The sequence below is a fragment of the Sorex fumeus genome, unplaced genomic scaffold (assembly GCF_029834395.1).
Source record: "Sorex fumeus unplaced genomic scaffold, SorFum_2.1 ptg000130l, whole genome shotgun sequence".
NCBI classification, from domain to species: Eukaryota; Metazoa; Chordata; class Mammalia; order Eulipotyphla; family Soricidae; genus Sorex; species Sorex fumeus.
Window position 1 is genome coordinate 484,583 of NW_026606187.1, and position 17,412 is coordinate 501,994.

At 53.6% G+C, this 17,412-nt stretch overlaps 2 protein-coding genes and 1 non-coding gene across 5 annotated transcripts in view; 1 reads left to right on the top strand and 2 right to left on the bottom strand.

The window, feature by feature from the left end:
* BOLA2B (bolA family member 2B) overlaps positions 1 to 8,610 on the bottom strand; it is a 108,113-nt gene extending 99,503 nt beyond the window's left edge. The window contains exon 1 of the mRNA XM_056138964.1: positions 8,606 to 8,610. The gene's annotated coding sequence lies outside the window, so the exon portion shown is untranslated. The remainder of the gene's footprint in view (positions 1 to 8,605) is intronic.
* Positions 1,076 to 13,435, top strand: CLN3 (CLN3 lysosomal/endosomal transmembrane protein, battenin). Of its 3 annotated transcripts, none has more exons than XM_056138951.1 (15): positions 1,082 to 1,251; positions 1,330 to 1,411; positions 3,421 to 3,517; positions 5,559 to 5,630; positions 5,795 to 5,874; positions 5,959 to 6,044; positions 6,625 to 6,697; positions 7,507 to 7,650; positions 8,518 to 8,630; positions 10,064 to 10,110; positions 10,191 to 10,259; positions 10,353 to 10,408; positions 10,509 to 10,602; positions 12,959 to 13,099; positions 13,195 to 13,434. In XM_056138951.1, the coding sequence occupies exons 1-15, from the start codon at positions 1,215 to 1,217 to the stop codon at positions 13,312 to 13,314; spliced, it is 1,311 nt and encodes a 436-aa protein (XP_055994926.1). In that variant the 5' UTR covers positions 1,082 to 1,214; the 3' UTR covers positions 13,315 to 13,434. The 3 variants fall into 3 exon arrangements, with proteins under 3 accessions (XP_055994925.1, XP_055994926.1, XP_055994928.1); XM_056138953.1 differs by having other exon boundaries at positions 1,333 to 1,411; XM_056138950.1 differs by lacking the exon at positions 1,330 to 1,411 and having other exon boundaries at positions 1,076 to 1,251; positions 13,195 to 13,435.
* Positions 13,436 to 15,805: 2,370 nt separating this feature from the next.
* On the bottom strand, positions 15,806 to 15,912 carry LOC130046035 (U6 spliceosomal RNA). The gene has a single exon (XR_008795649.1). It is a non-coding gene; the product is annotated as a U6 spliceosomal RNA (small nuclear RNA).
* Positions 15,913 to 17,412: the final 1,500 nt, after the last annotated feature.

Sequence of the window (17,412 nt, forward strand, 5' to 3'; positions counted from 1 at the left end):
CTCTCCTTTTGGGTGTTGTGATTTGCAAAAGAGGCATTGAGTGGCAACCATGTTTGGTCTATAGTCTACTTTCAGCATGCTTCTCCCATCCTGGGAGGATCCTCCTAACACCCTTTATTTGGATGCACACACATCTTTTGTTCAAGTTGGTGTTTATAGGGTTTCTGCCCCATATGGGGCTTTCTAGCTAGCTAAGAGTCAATTGCTAGGGTGATTGCCAAGGGGGTAGAGTTGGGAGTAGTTGATGGTCTTCTTTGATATTTCTTTCCTGGCCTTTGTTCCAACTGGAGCTTGGAAGTGGGGGTGGGGGAGAGGCATCGATGGAAGGTCCAGCATTCTGTGAGTCTGCACTGGCACCAGGCAAAAGTCTTATCAGGCCTTAGTTCCTCTATCTATAAGGCGGGTCCTGACAGCCTTAGGAATAGCTGGTTTATTACTTCCCAAGAACTCATTGCCATAGAGGAGCCTTCCCTGTCTACCTGCTGGATCTGTCTTCCAGCATCTCAATGCCAGTAGCTGAAGTCATAAAAAAAATCATCTTATGTCGATGCTATCTTGATTTCAAGCTCCAAAGCAATCTCAAAGCAACAGACACGAGGAACCAGCTCCGGGCCCTTTCTGTTTCCAGAAAGAACAGACCAGCCAGGGCTGAGTATCCATATTCGTGTCTGGCACCTTAGGGCTACAAGCTACGAGCCGAAGCCACTTCCCTCCATAACGAGTGCTGGCAGGACAGGGCTCCCGCCTTGGGTCCCGCTCAACTAACGTCGTCGCTCTTGTCGCCCAGCCCGGCCCTGCCGCTCACGCCCGCCGCGCCAGGGACCTCGCGGCCCCTCCCGCTCCCGGGGGCTGGGAAAGCCTCGAGCCCAGAAGGAGCACGGACCCGGAAGTACGGGCGACCTCCGGCACGTGACGCTCACGTGACCCGACCCCCCGCGGCTCCGGCCCGAGGAACGTTCAGCTGTTCTTAAAGGTACAGGCCGCGGGACCCCGGCTTTGGAGGAGGCCGGGGCCGCCTCGGCGGGGGTGGGGGGGGGGGCGAGTGGAGTGGGGGGCGCGGCGGGAGAACGCGGCGCGGGGCGCGAGAGCGGCAGAGGGGCCGGAGCCGGGACGGGCGATGGGCGTTGAACCTCCTTTCCGGCCGCAGACCCGCGTCCCCCCGCCCGAGCGCGGGCTGCACGCTCGGACCCTCCGGGGGACCCCGGCCCCGTGTCATGGAAGGCTTGCGGCGGCGCCCGTCCGAGTCCGATGGTGAGTGTGGCGGCCCGAGGGGGTCGTGGCGCCCCGGGGGTTGGGGTCATGCCCTTCTCTTGTCTCCCCTCCCCCCAGGAGAGGAGGCGGCGGCCCCCCAAACCCGGCCGCGCCAGCCGGACCGGCCCCACGCCCCCTGGAGAAACGCGGCGGGTTTCTGGTGAGTTGCCTGAAAACGCGGGTGGGGAGGGGGCAGGTGCGAGAAGTGGGGCTGGACCCACACGTCTTTCCCGGCCCAGAGGTTTGAGCCGAGATTGTCTCTAAAGTCCGGAGTTTGACGCTTTAGTAAATAGGTACCCGGCGGGTACCAGCTCCAGGATGTGACCAGGCCTGTCGTCCACCTGTAGGATTATTGACTTCATGTTTAAACTCTAAACAACTTTAAAAGAAAAAAAAATTTTTTTTATGTTATTTGGGCCGCACCCAGCGATGCCCAGGTGTTACTGCTAGCTCTGCACTCAGGAATTACTCCTAATGGTGCTCAGGGGACCATATGGGGTGCCAGGATCGAACCCGGGTCAGCCACGTGCAAGGCAAGGGCCCTACCCGCTGTACTCTCTGTCCAGCCCCCACTCCCACGGATTTGGAGATTTGTAAAAACCTGTAGTTTCAGAAGAAAAATTTAAAACATTATGAGCCAGAGTGTTTATTTTATACACACTTAAAAAGTGCATCGCTGTTTCCTCAAAGGTCATCTGTCTGCCTCCTAACAGTTCAAATACTGAGCCTTGGGAGATTTTTCTAACACTAACAAACGGTGGGGACTGGGTGACAGATGAGGTTGGAAGTGATTTTCCATGTGACTCGGAAAGTCCCCTCACTACTCTGAGCCTGTTTCTTCCGCTGTAAAATGGGGAGACCCAGGAGTACTATTGTATAGGCTGATGCAAGGGACTCAATTAATTTTCTGACGCTGAGCTCAGTTCCCTATCACTAACTGAGTGCAGCTCTGGGAGATGAGACAGCGACATTCTCATGAATCCTAAAGGGCTTTGTGCTCATCTTGTTTGACCCTAATGTGCTAGTTAGGGAAAATTGTTCTCCCTTTGACAGACCAGTTACCCTGAGGCCACTCCTTTGAGTTAAAGCCCTGGACCTTTCTGTGCCACAGTGAATCAGAGATAGTGGAAGAGGAATACTCTGAGTCAGGATGGTAGCTCAGGGGAGGATCACGAAGAATGAGTTCCAGGGGCTGGAGCAATAGTACACAGGGTAGGGCACTCGCCTTGCATGCCGTGGGCCCCAGTTCAGTCCCCGATATCCCATATAGTTCTCTAAGCACTGGCAAGAGTAATTCCTGAGTGTAGAGCCAGGAGTAACTGCTGAGCATTGCTAGATGTGTCCGCCCCCCGCCAAAAAAAAAGAGTTCAGGGGGCTGGAGAGACAGTACAGTGGGTAAGATGCTTGCCTTGTATGTGGCCGACCTGGGTTCTATCCCCAGCAATCCCATATGGTCCCATGACCACCACCAGGAGTAATTCCTGAGTGCGGAGCCAGGAGTGCTCACCCCCGAGCACCACAGCACCAAATAACAAAAAAAAAAAAATAAAATAAAATAAAATAAGAAATGAGGGGCTGGAGCAATAGCACAGAGGGTAGGGCGTTTGCCTTGCACACGGCCAACCCGGGTTCAATTCCCAGCATCTCATAGGTCCCCCAAACACCGCCAGGAGTGATTCCTGAGTGCAGAGCCAGGATTAACCCCTGAGCATCGCCAGGTGTGACCCAAAAAGCAATGAATAAACAAATAAAATTAAGTTCCAGGGCCCTAGAGATAGTACAGTGAATAGGGTGTGTGCATGCCCTGTTTGCGGCTGACCTGGGAATATAAGGTCCCCTGAGCACTGCCAGGAATGAACCCTGATCACAGAGCTAGGAGATATCTCTGAGCACCACTGAGTATGACCCAAAAACAAATGAACAAAAAGAGAATGACTTCCTTTTCTTCCTCCGCAGGGTTTTGGAGATTAGATATGAACCCAAGTTGTCCTTGATCTTGAATGGCTTGATTCATCAAGGGAGGGAAAGTGTACTGTGTGAAAGGCACAGAACAGGGAAGGGCTGGTGCTAGCACTCAGCAGAGCCCGCAGGCCTGGAGGGATTAAGCTCTATCTAATGTGTCAGTTATAACTTAATAGAGCTGAAAAAGACCCTCTGTCCTCACTGCAGGCTCTTGGGCCTTTGTAACAACTTCTCTTACGTGGTGATGCTCAGTGCTGCACATGACATCCTTAGTCACCAGAGGGCGCCTGGGAACCAGAGCCACGTAAGTGACCCCACCCCACTGCCACCAGGCTTAGTCCATGTGGGAAACTGGGGCCCCTCAAAAAACTCAAAGGATGGGGTGGCCAAGAGATAGAGCGAGCAGGTCAGAACTTTCCATTTTCCAGACCTCTTGCAGGAAGGATCTTTAAGAATCAGTTGGGGCACAGAATACAGCATAGTACAGATAGTACAGATAGTATAGCAGCTTGTCTTACATGTAGGGAACCTGGATTCAATCCAAGACACCTCATGTGGTCTCATATGGTCCCCAAAGTTCCGCCAGACGTGATTCCTGAGCACAAGCCTAGAGTGAACCCTGAGCATCGCCAGATGTGGCCCCCCAAACTAAACAAAAACAGAAAGTCAGTTGGTATCAGTTTTGTAAACTCATAGATTAACTAGATGGGACATTGCTCTCTAACAGGATTTTTTTTTTTTTTTGCTTTTTGGGTCACACCTGGCGATGAACAGGGGTTACTCCTGGCTCTGCACTCAGGAGTTACTCCTGGCGGTGCTCAGGGGACCATATGGGATGCTGGGAATCGAACCCGGGTTGGCCGCATGCAAGGCAAACACCCTACCCGCTGTGCTATCTCTCCAGCCCCTAACAGGATTTTTTAAAATTTTCCTTTCCTTTTTTTCAGTGATGCAAAATAGTTTTTATTGAACAAAAGTTACTTATGTGTTATGGAAGTGATAGTACAGCAGGGAAGGCGTTTGCTTTGCAGATAGCCAACCCAGTTGGACTCCACGGCATCCCATGTGATCCCGCAAGCCTGCCAGGAGTAATTCCTGAGTGCAGAACCAGGAGTGACCCCTGGGTGTGGCCCAAAGTAGAAAAAAAAAATGTGAGGGGAGAGAAAGACACTGTTCAAGAGAGAATATGGGTTTTTCCAGAGTGGAAAGAGTAGGCAAGCAAAGATCCACTGAGGATCAAAGTTCAAAGATTTGAGCTGATTTCTCCCCTTTTTCATCTGACCGCACAGACAGCGCTCAGGGGAGACCCCGGGGGCACTTTTGACAATATTCTGCCAACTAGTGTGGATGGTTCAATGCTAGGATCTGACGATGCAGAGCTGCTCAGGCCCCTTGGTGATGCTTGGGGGCCTGTGCAGTCCAGGGTCAAACTCAGATGCTTGCGTGAGCAACATTGAACTAACCCTAGTCCCTATAGTAGGATTTCTTCTTTTTTTTTTCTTTTTTGCTTTTTGGGTCACACCTGGCGATGCACAGGGGTTACTCCTGTTTCTGCACTCAGGAGTCACTCCTGGCGGTGCTCGGGGAACCATATAGGATGCTGGGAATCGAACCTGGGTCGGCCACGTACAAGGCAAACGGCCCTACCTGCTGTGCTCCAGCCCCGAGATCCCAATTTTTTTTTCTTTTTGGGTCACATCTGGCGATGCACAGGGGTTACTCCTGGCTCTGCATTCAGGACTTACTCCTGGCGGTGCTCAGGGGACCATATGGGATGCCGGGAATCGAACCCGGGTTGGCTGCGTGCAAGGCAAACGCCCTACCCGCTGTGCTATATCTCAGCCCCCCCAAGATCCCAATTTTTAAATGAAAGCTCCTAAACACGATATCCAAATTAAATCCACTTACATGGCCTGGGGATGGAGCAACAGCACAGAGGGTAAGGCATATATGCCTTGTACATGGCAGACCAGGGTTCGCTTCCTCTGTCCCTCTTGGAGAGCCTGGCAAGCTACTGAGAATATCCCACCTGCATGGAAAAGCTTGGCAAGCTACCTGTGACGTAATCGATATGCCAAACACAGTAACAAGTCTCACAATGGAGACATTACTGGTGCCCTCTCGAGCAAATTGGTGAACAACGGGAGGACAGCGCTACAGTGCTACAGGGCCTGAGGCCTGCAGCGTAAGACCTCGCTGGACCCTGCCCCCCACCCTGCAGGGCACCCCATGAGGCCATTGCTGTCCCAGGCCCCCCTTCAAGTCTGAGGGGAAACTGAGGCAGGCGGAGATGGTGTTCCTGGGCTCCGGGCCCCTGGGGGTGAAAGACTTTGCTTCCCTCACAGGTGGAGCCAGGTCCCACGCCCAGCCCCCACAACAGCTCATCTCGATTCGACTGCAACCGCATCTCCACCGCCGTGAGTCCTGAGTCCTACCCCACACGACTGTGAGCGTGGACACCGTGACGTCCCCGTTTCCCAACCAGGGCAAAGACCTTGACACCCTGCCAAGGCGTGGCAGAGGTAGGGGCTGAGCACGCTCTTGGCGAGGCTCACGCCGGCTCCTCTGTGCTCCTCCCCAGGCAGTGCTCCTAGCGGACATCCTCCCCACCCTCGGCATCAAGCTGCTGGCTCCGCTCGGGCTCCACCTGGTGCCCTACAGGTCCGGGCGGGACTGGGCCAGGGAGGCTGTGAGGCCTGTGGGGGGTGAGCCCCCCTGACCTGCCCCTGCCCCCATCCTCCACAGCCCCCGGGTGCTCGTCTGCGGGGTGTGCGCGGCTGGAAGCTTCCTCCTGGTGGCCTTCTCTCCTTCCGTGATTATCAGCCTGTGTGGTGGGTGTCAAGTTTTATGGGATTTTTTTTTTTTTGGTGGTGGGGGGAGTGGAAGCCCAGAAAAACTGGACCGAGCACTGTGGGGCGTTCTCCCTGCGCCTTCCTCAGAAAAGGGATGTTTCTGTAGCTCTTTTAACCCCGCTAAGAACATAGGGATTGCGGGGGGGTCTGGATCAATAGCACAGTGGGTAGGGCATTTGCCTTGCACGTGGCCGACCTGGTTTGATCCCCGAAATCCTATATGGTCCCTAAGCACCGCCAGGAGTGATCCCTGAATGCAGAGTCAGGAGGAGTAGCCCCTGAGCATCGCCGGGTGTGACCCGAAAAGAATAAAAAAAAAGAGTGTAGGGATGGGAGGCGGCAGCTGAGGTGGGGGTGAGGATGGCTGGAGAAGATGGCAGAGATGTTCCAGGCATCTCCCTGGGTGACAGCTGGGCAGCCCAAGGGAGCTGTTCCCTGCCGCGGGGAAGCTGCTTCTCCTTCCCTTTGGGGCCCGGCCAGGCCTGGGCTCTGTCGCCCTCTGCGGGCTGAGGCTGTGGGCAGACGCACCATGGCCCTGCTTGTTTCATGTTTCTCACAGGTGTGGTCCTGGCCAGCATCTCCTCAGGGCTGGGGGAGGTCACCTTCCTCTCGCTCACCGCCCACTACCCCAGGTAAGCTGATGCACTGGGACGCTCAAGAAACACCCCCCTTGCCTAGGGCTCTGGGTCTCCTTTATTTTTCTCTTAGTTGTTTGTTTGTTTGTTTGTTTTCCCTTCTTTATTGGCTTTGGGTCATACCCGGTGATGCTAAGGGGTTTATCCTGGCGCTGCACTCAGGAATTTTTGCTGGTGAGATCAAACCCGGGTTAGCCGCGTGGAAGGCAAGCACCATCCCTACTGTCCTATCGCTCTGGCCCTATTTTTGTTGAGGTAGCATAGGGTCACCGAGTGCTGCTGGCTTCAGTGCACAGCAGGGCCTGTAGACACTGCTCAGTCACAGAAGGACCCCTTCCCTTCACACCCCCGTCAGCCTGTCTGTCTGATTACCCCCACCCTCCGCCTTCCAGGAAACCCTCATTACATCTTGAAGTCTAAAGATTTATTTTCCTTTTGTTCGTTTGTTTTGTTTATGTACCTCACAGGTGAGGTCACAGGGTGCTTGTTTTTCTCTGGCTTTTTTTTTTTTCCTTTTTGGGTCATACCCAGCGATGCACAGGGGTTAATCCTGGCTCTGCACTCAGGAATCACTTCTGGTGGTTCTCAGGAGACCATATGGGATTCTGGGAATCGAACCTGGGTCAGCAGCGTGCAAGGCAACGCCCTACCCGCTGTGCTATCGCTCCAGCCCTGACTTATTTTATTAATAAGGCCCTGTAGCGCTCTTCGTGTTGCAAATATTGGGATTTCGGAGGCGCCGCTCAGAAATCTGTGGCTCTCCCATCTCTGGCACCTGTTCGCTGCCCCTGCATTCTCCCCCACAGAGCTGTGATCTCCTGGTGGTCGTCAGGTACTGGCGGAGCAGGGCTGTTGGGGGCCTTGTCCTACCTGGGCCTTACCCAGGCCGGCCTGTCCCCCCAGCACACGCTGCTGTCCATGCTGGGCGTCCCCGCGCTGCTGCTGCTCAGGTAAGGGAGGAGGCTCGGGGTCCCACCTCCTGAGTGCATGTGGGCTCTGAACATCCCCTTGGTTTGAGTTTGGGGCAGCCTCTGGGGGTGCGGACATGGGGCTTCTCATGTGGCGCTTGGTGTCCCCCTGTCTCAGAGGTGGGCCCCATCCTGGTTCTCTGAGTTGGCCTGCAGGCAGCGTCCGGCAGAGTTCCCTTCCCAAGCCGTTTGAGGGGCGCATGGGTGGACTTTGTCAGTTTTTGTGTGTGTTTGTGCTTTAGGGGCAAAGGATGTATTGATGTATGTACTGTCGGCTCCTGTCCAGGGCACCCCTACGATTTCACTGAGGACTAGGGCAAGGCTGTAGGAAAAAGGAAATTCAACTTGAAAATATTAAGTGAAAAAAAGTGTTATGTACAGGAATGTGGTAGCAGTCGATACCCAGCAGCCAGTCCTAAGGGACTGAAGTTTGGGGTTCCTGCCCCCACACAGAGGTTGTGTATGAAGAAGCTGGCGCACAGGGCCAGGAGTCAGTTGGTTCCATGGTGGCAGGCATCCAGGGTAGGCCAGGACACATTTCAGCTCGGGAGACATAAGTGCCCTTCCGGGGGCTGGAGCGATAGTACAGCAGGTAGGGCGTTTGCCTTACAGGTGGCCGACCTGGGTTTGATCTCTGGCATCCCATATGGTCCCCCAAGTACCGCCAGGAATAATTCCTGAGTGCTGAGCCAGGAGTAACCCCTGAGCATCGCTGGGTGTGACCCCCCAAAAAAAGTGTCCTTCCATAATCGGAGTGCTTCGGTATAGGAATGAGGATTGGTTGGGACCTTAGAGGAAGTGAAGGGTGCCCTGGACAGGAGCTGAAAGCACTCTCCCTCCCCCTCCTAGCTACTTCTCATTGCTCACGGCCTCCGAGCCCCAGGACCCTGGAGGGGAAGAGGAGGCAGAGACTTCCAGCCGGCAGCCGCTGATCAGCAATGAGACCCCAGAGTCAAAGCCAGGTAGGAGTCCCCACCCTCGCAGGGGTCACCCACTGGGTCTTCATCAATTCCCCCTGCAGTGGGCCCAGTTGGGAGCACCTGTCCCGTTCAGCTCGTCACGGGCTGCTGGGCACTCAGTCTGCTCTGGGCACTGCAGTCCCTGGTGACCGGGTAAGTGGATGAGATGCACGAGGAACCCGGGTGCTGCACCTCAAACAGGGCTGTGTCAGAAACCGACCACCAGGGGGACTGCTGATTAGGAGGTGTTGTTGGACTGGGAATGACAAGGAGTCAGCCCTGGGGACGTGGGAATGACCAGGCAGAGGATCAGCAAGAGCTGAGGTCCTGCAGAGGCAGGAAGCTTTGATGCTCCAGAAATAGAGCCAAGGGGGCTGAATAGGACAGCGGGGAGGATGATTACCTTGCACACAGTCGACCGGAGTTCCATCCCTGACATACCGTATGGCCCCCTGAGCACCGTCAGGAGTAACCTCTGAGCATCACCAGGTGTGGCCCGTTGTTCACTGATTTGCTCGAGCGGGCCCAGTAACATTGTGAGACTTGTTACTGTGTTTGGCATATCAAATACGTCATGGGGAGCGTACCAGGCTCTCCCGTGCAGGCGAGATACTCTCGGTAGCTTGCTGGGCTCTCCGAGAGGGGCGGAGAAATCAAACTCAGGTCAACTGGTTTGGCCGTGTGCAAGGCAAACGCCCTACCCACGGTGTGGCCCAAAAGTTGAAAATAAAAAGAAATAGAAGCCAGGGTCTGGGGTGGCTGGGGGGTGGAGGCCGCCATGAGGTCTCATCTGAGGTGGGAGGGCTGCTCTCCACTTGGTGCTTGGGGGATGTTCCTGGCAGTTGGCAGGACCATGGGGTACCAGGGTTCAAACTCAAGATTCCTACATGTAAACAATATGCTCCAGCCCTTGGAACTATCTTCCTGTCACCTTAACTCTCTGGGGGATTGGGGTTCCCAGCAGGGCTCAGGGTGTACTCCTGGCTCTGCATTCAGGGATGCCTCTTGACAGTGCTTAGGGGACTCTAGCGGGTGCTGAGGATCAAACCCGGGTTGGGTGTGTGCAGAGCAAGTGGCTTCTCCACGGTCCTGTCTCCCAGCGCCTTAGCTGTTTTTAAATGGTGGTAACAGACTTGAGGGGAAGGTTTATCTATGTAGCATGAAGGTTACATAGATAAAACCTTTTGGGTCTTTGTTTTGGGCCATACCCAGCAGTGATTAGGGAGGGGCTGCTCCTAGCTCCCAAAGGTGCTCAGAAGACTATGAGGCCCTTGTAGCCGCCTCCCCGGCTCCCACTTTAGCCATTTTCAGCATTGCACCCGTCCGTGTGGAGGGTGTGCTCGCTGTCCTGGCTGCCGGGGGTGTGGGGGGAGCCCTTCCCCACCAGCACCCCTTGCTGCGTCGGCAGAACGATCCCTTCTCTCCCGGCCCCGCAGGCGTTGGCTCGGACCTCTCCCTCCAGGAAAAGTGGAGCGTGTTTAAGGTACGGGTGGTGGCACTGGTGTGGGCCCGGGGGCCGGTCCCCAGCGCTTGGCCATCTGCTGAGGCCCGTGACTCTTCCAGGGCCTGCTGCGGTACATCATCCCCTTGGTCCTGGTGTACTTCACCGAGTATTTCATCAACCAGGGCCTTGTGAGTAAGGGCTGCTGGGACGGGTGTGGAGGCAGCCGTCCGGCGGGGACTCACCTGGCCCTGTCCATCTCCCCTGCCTGGTCTCTGCTGTAGTTTGAGCTCCTCTTCTTCCGGAACATATCCCTGAGCCACGCGCAGCAGTATCGCTGGTGAGGATAGCAAGGGGTGGGGGGCAGGACAGGGAGGGCCTGGGAAGAAGGCCTCGAGGCACAGGGCTGACCTTTTGGACTTCTGCCCCTGCACCCCCAGGTACCAGATGCTGTACCAGGCCGGCGTCTTTGCGTCCCGATCCTCTCTCCGCTGCTGTCGAATCCGCTTCACATGGGTCCTGGCCCTGCTGCAGGTACCAGCCCCTGATCGCCCCTCCCCTCCCTCTGCAGCTCCCGGATTCCAGGGTGCATTTACCTCTCCCCCCCCCCCCACCCCCAGCTCCCAGTTTGTGGTCTGAACTCGGGGACTAGCAGGTCAGCCGTGTGGCCTCAGGAGCCAGGCGAACTGGGAGCGAGGCACAGCTGCTCTGCTCAGCTGCTCTGCAGCACAGGGCGGGCCTCTGGGCCAGGGTAGACTGGGTCAGAACCGGGCATGAGATAGGAAGGAAAGTCCAAAACTTTGGTATTGTGCTGTCGTCAGTTGGCTCTGAAAATCAGTTGGAAAAAAATGTAGATTGGGGGCCTGGAGTGATAGTACAGCGGATAGGGCGTTTGCCTTGCACGCGACCAACCCAGGTTCAATTCCCAGCATCTCATATGGTCCCCTGAGTAGCGCCAAGAGTAATTTCTGAGTGCAGAGCCAGGAATAACCCCTGTGCATTGCCTGCTGTGACCCAAAAAGCAAAAAAAAAAAAAAAATCCTTTTTAACAAACTTAATTTATGATACCAAAAATGGAGTAATTACAGATTACATTTTGTTTGTGTTTTTTTGTTTTGTTTCCGGTCTTGGATTTTTGCGCCATACTTGGCGATACTCAGGGCTCATCTCTGCTCTACACTCAGGGATCACTCCTGGGGGGCTCGGGAACCTGATGGGATGCCAGGGATTGAACCTGGGTCAGCTCCGTGCAACGCAAACCCCCTCCCCACTGTAGTATTTCTCTGCACCCCCAGATTATACTTCAATGTTACAAGTTCACAGCATGTAAAGACCATATTTCCTCTGTGCAGTCCTGAGCCCAGGGCAGAAATGTGTTGCTTTTGAGCTGAACCATAATTGTGATCACAGCAGCTTCCTGGAACAGGGGTTTGCCCTCGCTTAATTCCCTAACAGAAAACGTCTGTTCACGCTGCTGCTGACAACTTTTTTTTTTAATTTTGTTTGTATTTACTTTGCTTTTTGGTCATACCCAGTGATACTCAGGGGTTACTCCTGGCTCTGCACTCAGGAATTACTCCTGGTGGTGCTCGGGGAACTATGTGTGATGCCAGCGATCAAACCTGGGTTGACTGTGTGCAAGGCAAGCGCCTTCCCCGCTATACTGTCACTCCAGCCCTGACAGCATTTCTTGCTATCACCAACACACGGGATTCCAGAGTGTTCTTTTAAATGTGAATGTGACCTCAGGCTTCCTGTGTTCAAGTCTCTGGGGCGGAGAGACAGTGCAGCGAACAGGACATCTTCTTGTGCCTGGCAGACCCAGTCCAATCCCTGGAGCCCCTGAGACCTGCCAGGAGATGGTCCTTGAGCACAGGGGCAGGAGGAAGTCCCGAGCAGCACCAGAGGTGGCCCAAAAAATAACAAAGTAAAACAAAAAGTGAACCTCTGAGGAGGAGGAGGTCTGCATGGCTCTCCAGGGTGAAGGCGATCTGGGGCACATCAGGTGAACCCCGAGGGGCCTACACAGTGGGGGGATCATTCCGTGTACAGAGGAGTAGAGAGTGGGGTGCCCTGAGGGATCAAGCACAGAAGACCCTACAAGTCCATGGGGGAGGGGGACCTCTTACAAGAGGTGACATATTAAAAAATGTAGCACTGTAGCACTGTCCTCCAGCAGGCCCAGTAACATTGTGAGACTTCTTGTTACTGTATTTGACATATGGGTAGCTTGCCAGGCCTTGCGGTGGGGCGAGATACTCTTGGTAGCTTGCCAGGCTCTCCAAGAGGGGCGGAGGAATTGAACATGGGTCAGCCGGGTCGGCCTCATGCAAGGCAAACGCCCTACCTGCTGTGCTATCGCTCCAAAAAAAAAATAAAAGAGGTGACATCATGGAGACAGTTGGGGCTCGTTCTGCCCAGCGGACCCCAGGAGACCCACCTCCCTGTTGGGACAAACAGGAACACAGCCAGATGGGGACAGCTGGCACCTGGACAGCAAAATCAGCCCTGGCCCAGGCCTGCTGGGCTAACTATGGCTCACTGTGTAAAATGGAGGGTGTTCCTCTGTTCAGATAGTTAGGGAGCCCTTGGGAGGGGTTCTGGAGAGAGACCGTGTGAGCACCCCGATCTCAGCTAAACTGCTGGGATGAGGAGACCCCAGCGGGGGGTTGGGAGGGCTAGCATTGTTAAGGTGGGAGTGCCCTGAGCTTGGGGGGAAGGCTGGGAGGGTGTGAGGCGGGGAGTGAGAAGGCTGGCCTCAGACCTCAGGGTCTGGGGGGACCCCTGCCTGTGGCTGTGGGGTTTCTCCATCCCAGCTTCCAGAACCAGAGCCCCCCTTTCTCCGGCCTCTATGCCGTGTTCACACCACCCCCCTCCCCCACGCCCACAGTGCCTCAACCTGGCCTTCCTGCTGGTGGCCGTGTGCGTGAACTTCCTGCCAAGCATCTACCTCGTCTTCCTGATCATTCTGTATGAGGGGTTCCTGGGGGGTGCGGCCTACGTGAACACCTTCCACAACATCGCACTGGAGGTCAGCACCGCTGCCCGAGGGCTCACGAGAGCTGGGGGAGGCCCGGCTGGAGGGGAGCCCCGCAGCCTCACCCCGCTCCCCACCTGCACCCACAGAGCAGCCCCGAGCACCGGGAGTTCGCCATGGAGACCGCCTGCATCTCCGACACCCTGGGCATCTCCCTGTCGGGACTCCTGGCGCTGCCGCTGCACAACTACCTTTGCCACCTCTCCTGACCCGGCACACAGGATGCTGGGACTGATGGACAGGCAGGTCCGACACCGAGGCCTGTGAGCGATGCCTCGGACTGGCCTCCACCCCTGCCCTGGGCAGAGAGGTGTGTAAAGCCCCACTTCTGCAAAGGGTAGCCTTGCCACCTACCCCTGCGCTGGTCTCGGGGAGTTTCTGGGTGGCTTTATGCCCTTGGAATAAATGTCTGTTTCTTTGATCCTTGTGCCATTTTTCTCTCTTGAAAAAAAAAAAGTTGTTTCAGGGGCTGGAGCGATAGCACAGCGGGTATGGCATTTGCCTTGCATGCGGCCTATCCGGGTTCGATTCCCAGCATCCCATATGGTCCTCCGAGCACCACCAGGAATAATGCCTGAGTGCAAAGCCAGGAATAATGCCTGAGTGCAAAGCCAGGAGTACCCCTGAGCATCGCTGACTGTGATCCAAAGAGCAAAAAACAAAAAAGAAAAAAAAAGTTTCTTTCATTTCAGAAGAGGCATATGCCTACTTGGGACTGTCCCTGAGACAGTGTAAGATCTTTTCAGCCTGGAAGGAAGGTACAGCAGGTAGGGCGCTTGCTTGCACATGGCTGGCCTGGGTTCAGTCTCTGGCATCACCAGGAGTGATTACTGAGCACAGAGCCAGGAGTAACCCTTGAGCACCATCAGTGTGGTCCCAATACAAGACAAAAACCCCAAAAACAAAACAATATTTGAGCCTGTTCTTGTTTGTCTTTAAGGCATATTGCTTTGGGGGGCCGGAGCGATAGCACAGCTGGTAGGGCGTTTGCCCTGCACGTAGCCGACCCAGCTTCGATCCCCAGCATCCCATATGGTTCCCTGAGCACTGCCAGGAGTAATTCCTGAGTACAAAGCCAGGAGTAACCCCTGAGCATTGCTGGGTGTGACCCAAAAAGGAAAAAAAAAAAACTTATTGCTTTGGGACCGGAGTGATAGTACAGTGGGTAGGGCAGTTACCTTGTATGCAGCGGGCCCGGCTTCAGCCCCTGGGATCCCATATGGTCCCTTGAGCACTGCCACGAGCAGTTCCTGAGTGCAGACTCAGGAGTAAGTCCTGAACATCGCCAGATGTAGCCAATAAAGCAAGACTTTTATTTCATTGGTATATTCATTCACAGTATAGAACAATCTGGATACATTTCTCAGACACATTTTCGTATGTGTAGACAAGTTGAAAGAGGATCAGCCATGCACACAGCCACCCCAGGTTTGGTTTCTAGCCGCCCATATGGTCCCCTGAGCATCACCCAGGAGTAATTCCTGAATGCAGAGCCAGGAGTAATCCCTGAACATCACCCGGTGTGGCTCAAAAAACAAATAGTAATAATAATACCTCTTAGTATACTTTATAATGTTTCAGCAATATATTTTGTTTTATGGTATAACCTTCTGATATGCCTTTTATTTTCCCAAATCCAGTAAGTCCCCATTTGGGGGGAACAGAGCTTCTGGTGAGCTTGGGGACCATACGGTATTCCAGGGATCGAACCAGGGTCGACTGAATGCAAAGCAATCACCCTACCCACTGTACTATCATTCTGGCCCCATGAACTCTTTATTAGTTTATTATGTATTAGGTAGATTCCTTAGCATTTTCTATGTACAAGATTATATGGGTAGTGGCTGGAGCGATAGCACAGCGGGTAGGGTATTTGCCTTGCATGCGGCCGACCGGGTTCGATTCCCAGCATCCCATATGGTCCCCTGAGCACCGCCAGGAGTAACTCCTGAGTGCAGAGCCAGGAGTAACCCTGAGCATTGCTGGGTGTGACCCAAAAAGCAAAAAAAAAAAAAAAAAGATTATATGTGTTTTTTTTAATTATATGGGTTTTATACGACATTACAAATACTCTCTATATACCTAAGTTTTATTTCATGAATGCCTTTTATTTCACTTCATTGCCTCATTCCCCTGACTAAAACCTATAGTTAGTTTACCTCTACAGAAAATGTGAGTCTTTTATTGTTGTGGATTTTCTATAATACCCAGCAGTGGTCAGGGGCTATTCCTGGCTCTGTGCTCAACAGCCTTAGATTGTAAAATATGAAGTGTATTATAGGAGCCAAAGAGATAGTATAGCAGGTAAGGCTCTTGCGTTGCACACGGCAGACCTGGGTTCAATACCTGCACCCTATTTGGTCCCTAAGCCTGCCATGAGTGATCCCTGAGCACAGAACCAGGAGTAAGTCTTAAGCACAGCCGGGTGTGGCCCAGAAAAAAACCCAAAAATCAACAGTGTGTTGAAAGGCCTGATGCCTCTTTAAAAAAAAAAAAGCATACTCTAAAAACTTTATTTGTTTATTGTTTGGACCATACCCAGTGATGCTCAGGGGATAGTCCTGGCTCTATGCTCAGGAATTATTACTGGTGGTGTTGGGGGGGCATATGGGTGCTGGGGATCAAACTCAGGTCAGCTACGGGCAAAGCAAATGCCCTACCTGCTGTACTATGTCTTACCTGCCCCTGCTTTTTTTTTCTTTTAATATGGAACGCTTCACGATTTTGCATGTCATCCTTGCGCAGGGGCCATGCTAATCTTCTCTGTATCGTTCCAATTTTAGTACATGTGCTGCCAAAGCGAGCACTCCCCCTGCTTTTTTTAAAAAAAAGAAATAGAAATCATCCCCATCCGGGCATTTGCCTTGCACGCGAATGACCCAGGCTTGATCCCTGGGATCACAGATCCCCCAAGCACCACCAGGAGTAATTTTTGAAAGTAACCCTGAGCATCACTGGGTGTGGCCTAACCCCACCTGCCCCCTGTTATGTCCCTGGAAGGGAGTTTTGCCCCCACATTGACCAGACCAGACACGAGGCTACAAATGCAAGGCCCCTTTATTGCTAGCTCGAGCTAGAGTCCAAGTCTCATCCAACACAGCGGAGTCTTGACAAGGACCCTGACTCCAAATTCTGAGCAGTTTATATAGGGTTTGGTTACAAAACAGCATTTTTCCTAGGAACCGGCACTATGTTTCCAATTCTGGTACCATCTGGTCCAGTGACTCCAGGGACCAACACTATGTTTCCAATTCTTGGTCCCTGTCCTTCCCATGACTCCACTCCCTCAGCCCTCTCTACTTGGCTGGGTGCGACTGCCCATGCCCCCCACTCTGATAGGCTGCTGCCACAGGGTGGCTTATCTGCCGAGGGGATACTGTGTTCTGAGAAGTCAGGACTTTCTGATAGGGGGAACTGAGACTTAGGCCTGCTGAGTTTTGGTCTTAAAGTGGAGCTTGTCATGGCTCCACTTTAGACTCACACCCCAAGAAGAGAAATCATGCCCACCTACCTTCTTGGGAGGAGGGGTATCTGGTGCTCGGAGCCGGGGATTGAATCCAAGTCTGCTGTATGCAGCAAGGTGAGTGCACTACCCACTCTACTATCACCACTGTTACCACCCTGCAAAACGTTATTAGGTACACAGAAATATTATTAAACAAGGGCTGGAGAGATAGCTCTATGGGCTGGACTGCATCCTTTGCATGCAAGAGGCCCAGATTCTATTATTGTCATCACATGGTCCCCTGAGCACTCCCAGAGTGATTCCTGAGCACAGCTAGTTGTGGCTGCAAGCCCCAAAATAATAAAATATTACTGAACAGAGTGTGTCTCTGAAATAATTTCTAGGCTACTCCCAATAGTACTTGGGGGATACCCCCGGATTAGTACTCAGGGATCACTCCCAGCAGTGCTCAGGGGACTGTTTGGTGCCCAAGCTAGAACCTGGGCCTCCCATGTGCTTTGCATACAGCTCAGCTATCTTCTCTACCCTCCCAGTTGTGTGTGTGTGTGTGTGTGTGTGCGCGCGCGTGTTTTGGGGGGAGGGAGGTTGGGTCACAATCAGCAGTGCTCAGGATCTACTCCTGATTTAGTGCTCAGGAATCACTCCCAGTGGTGTGCAGGTGAGCATATGTGATACTGGGGATGGAACTCAAGTCTGCTGCGTACAAGGCAAGAACCTTGACCCTTGTACTCTCTTCTCACCCTCAATTAATTAATTTGCTTCCCAAGTGGTTTTTAAGGGGGCCAGGATCCATCTCATCGCAATAATTAGCCAAATGGGCAGTGGTTCAGGGCTGGACCCA

What these genes read in the sequence shown, in the direction of transcription:
- CLN3 (XM_056138950.1), top strand. Translation starts at nt 1,118, where the DNA reads ATGGGCGTTGAACCTCCTTTCCGGCCGCAGACCCGCGTCCCCCCGCCC. An exon ending in CTCCACCTGGTGCCCTACAG is followed by an intron (nt 5,875 to 5,958) that starts GTCCGGGCGGGA and finishes CATCCTCCACAG; the next exon opens with CCCCCGGGTGCTCGTCTGCG. An exon ending in CCCGCGCTGCTGCTGCTCAG is followed by an intron (nt 7,651 to 8,517) that starts GTAAGGGAGGAG and finishes TCCCCCTCCTAG; the next exon opens with CTACTTCTCATTGCTCACGG.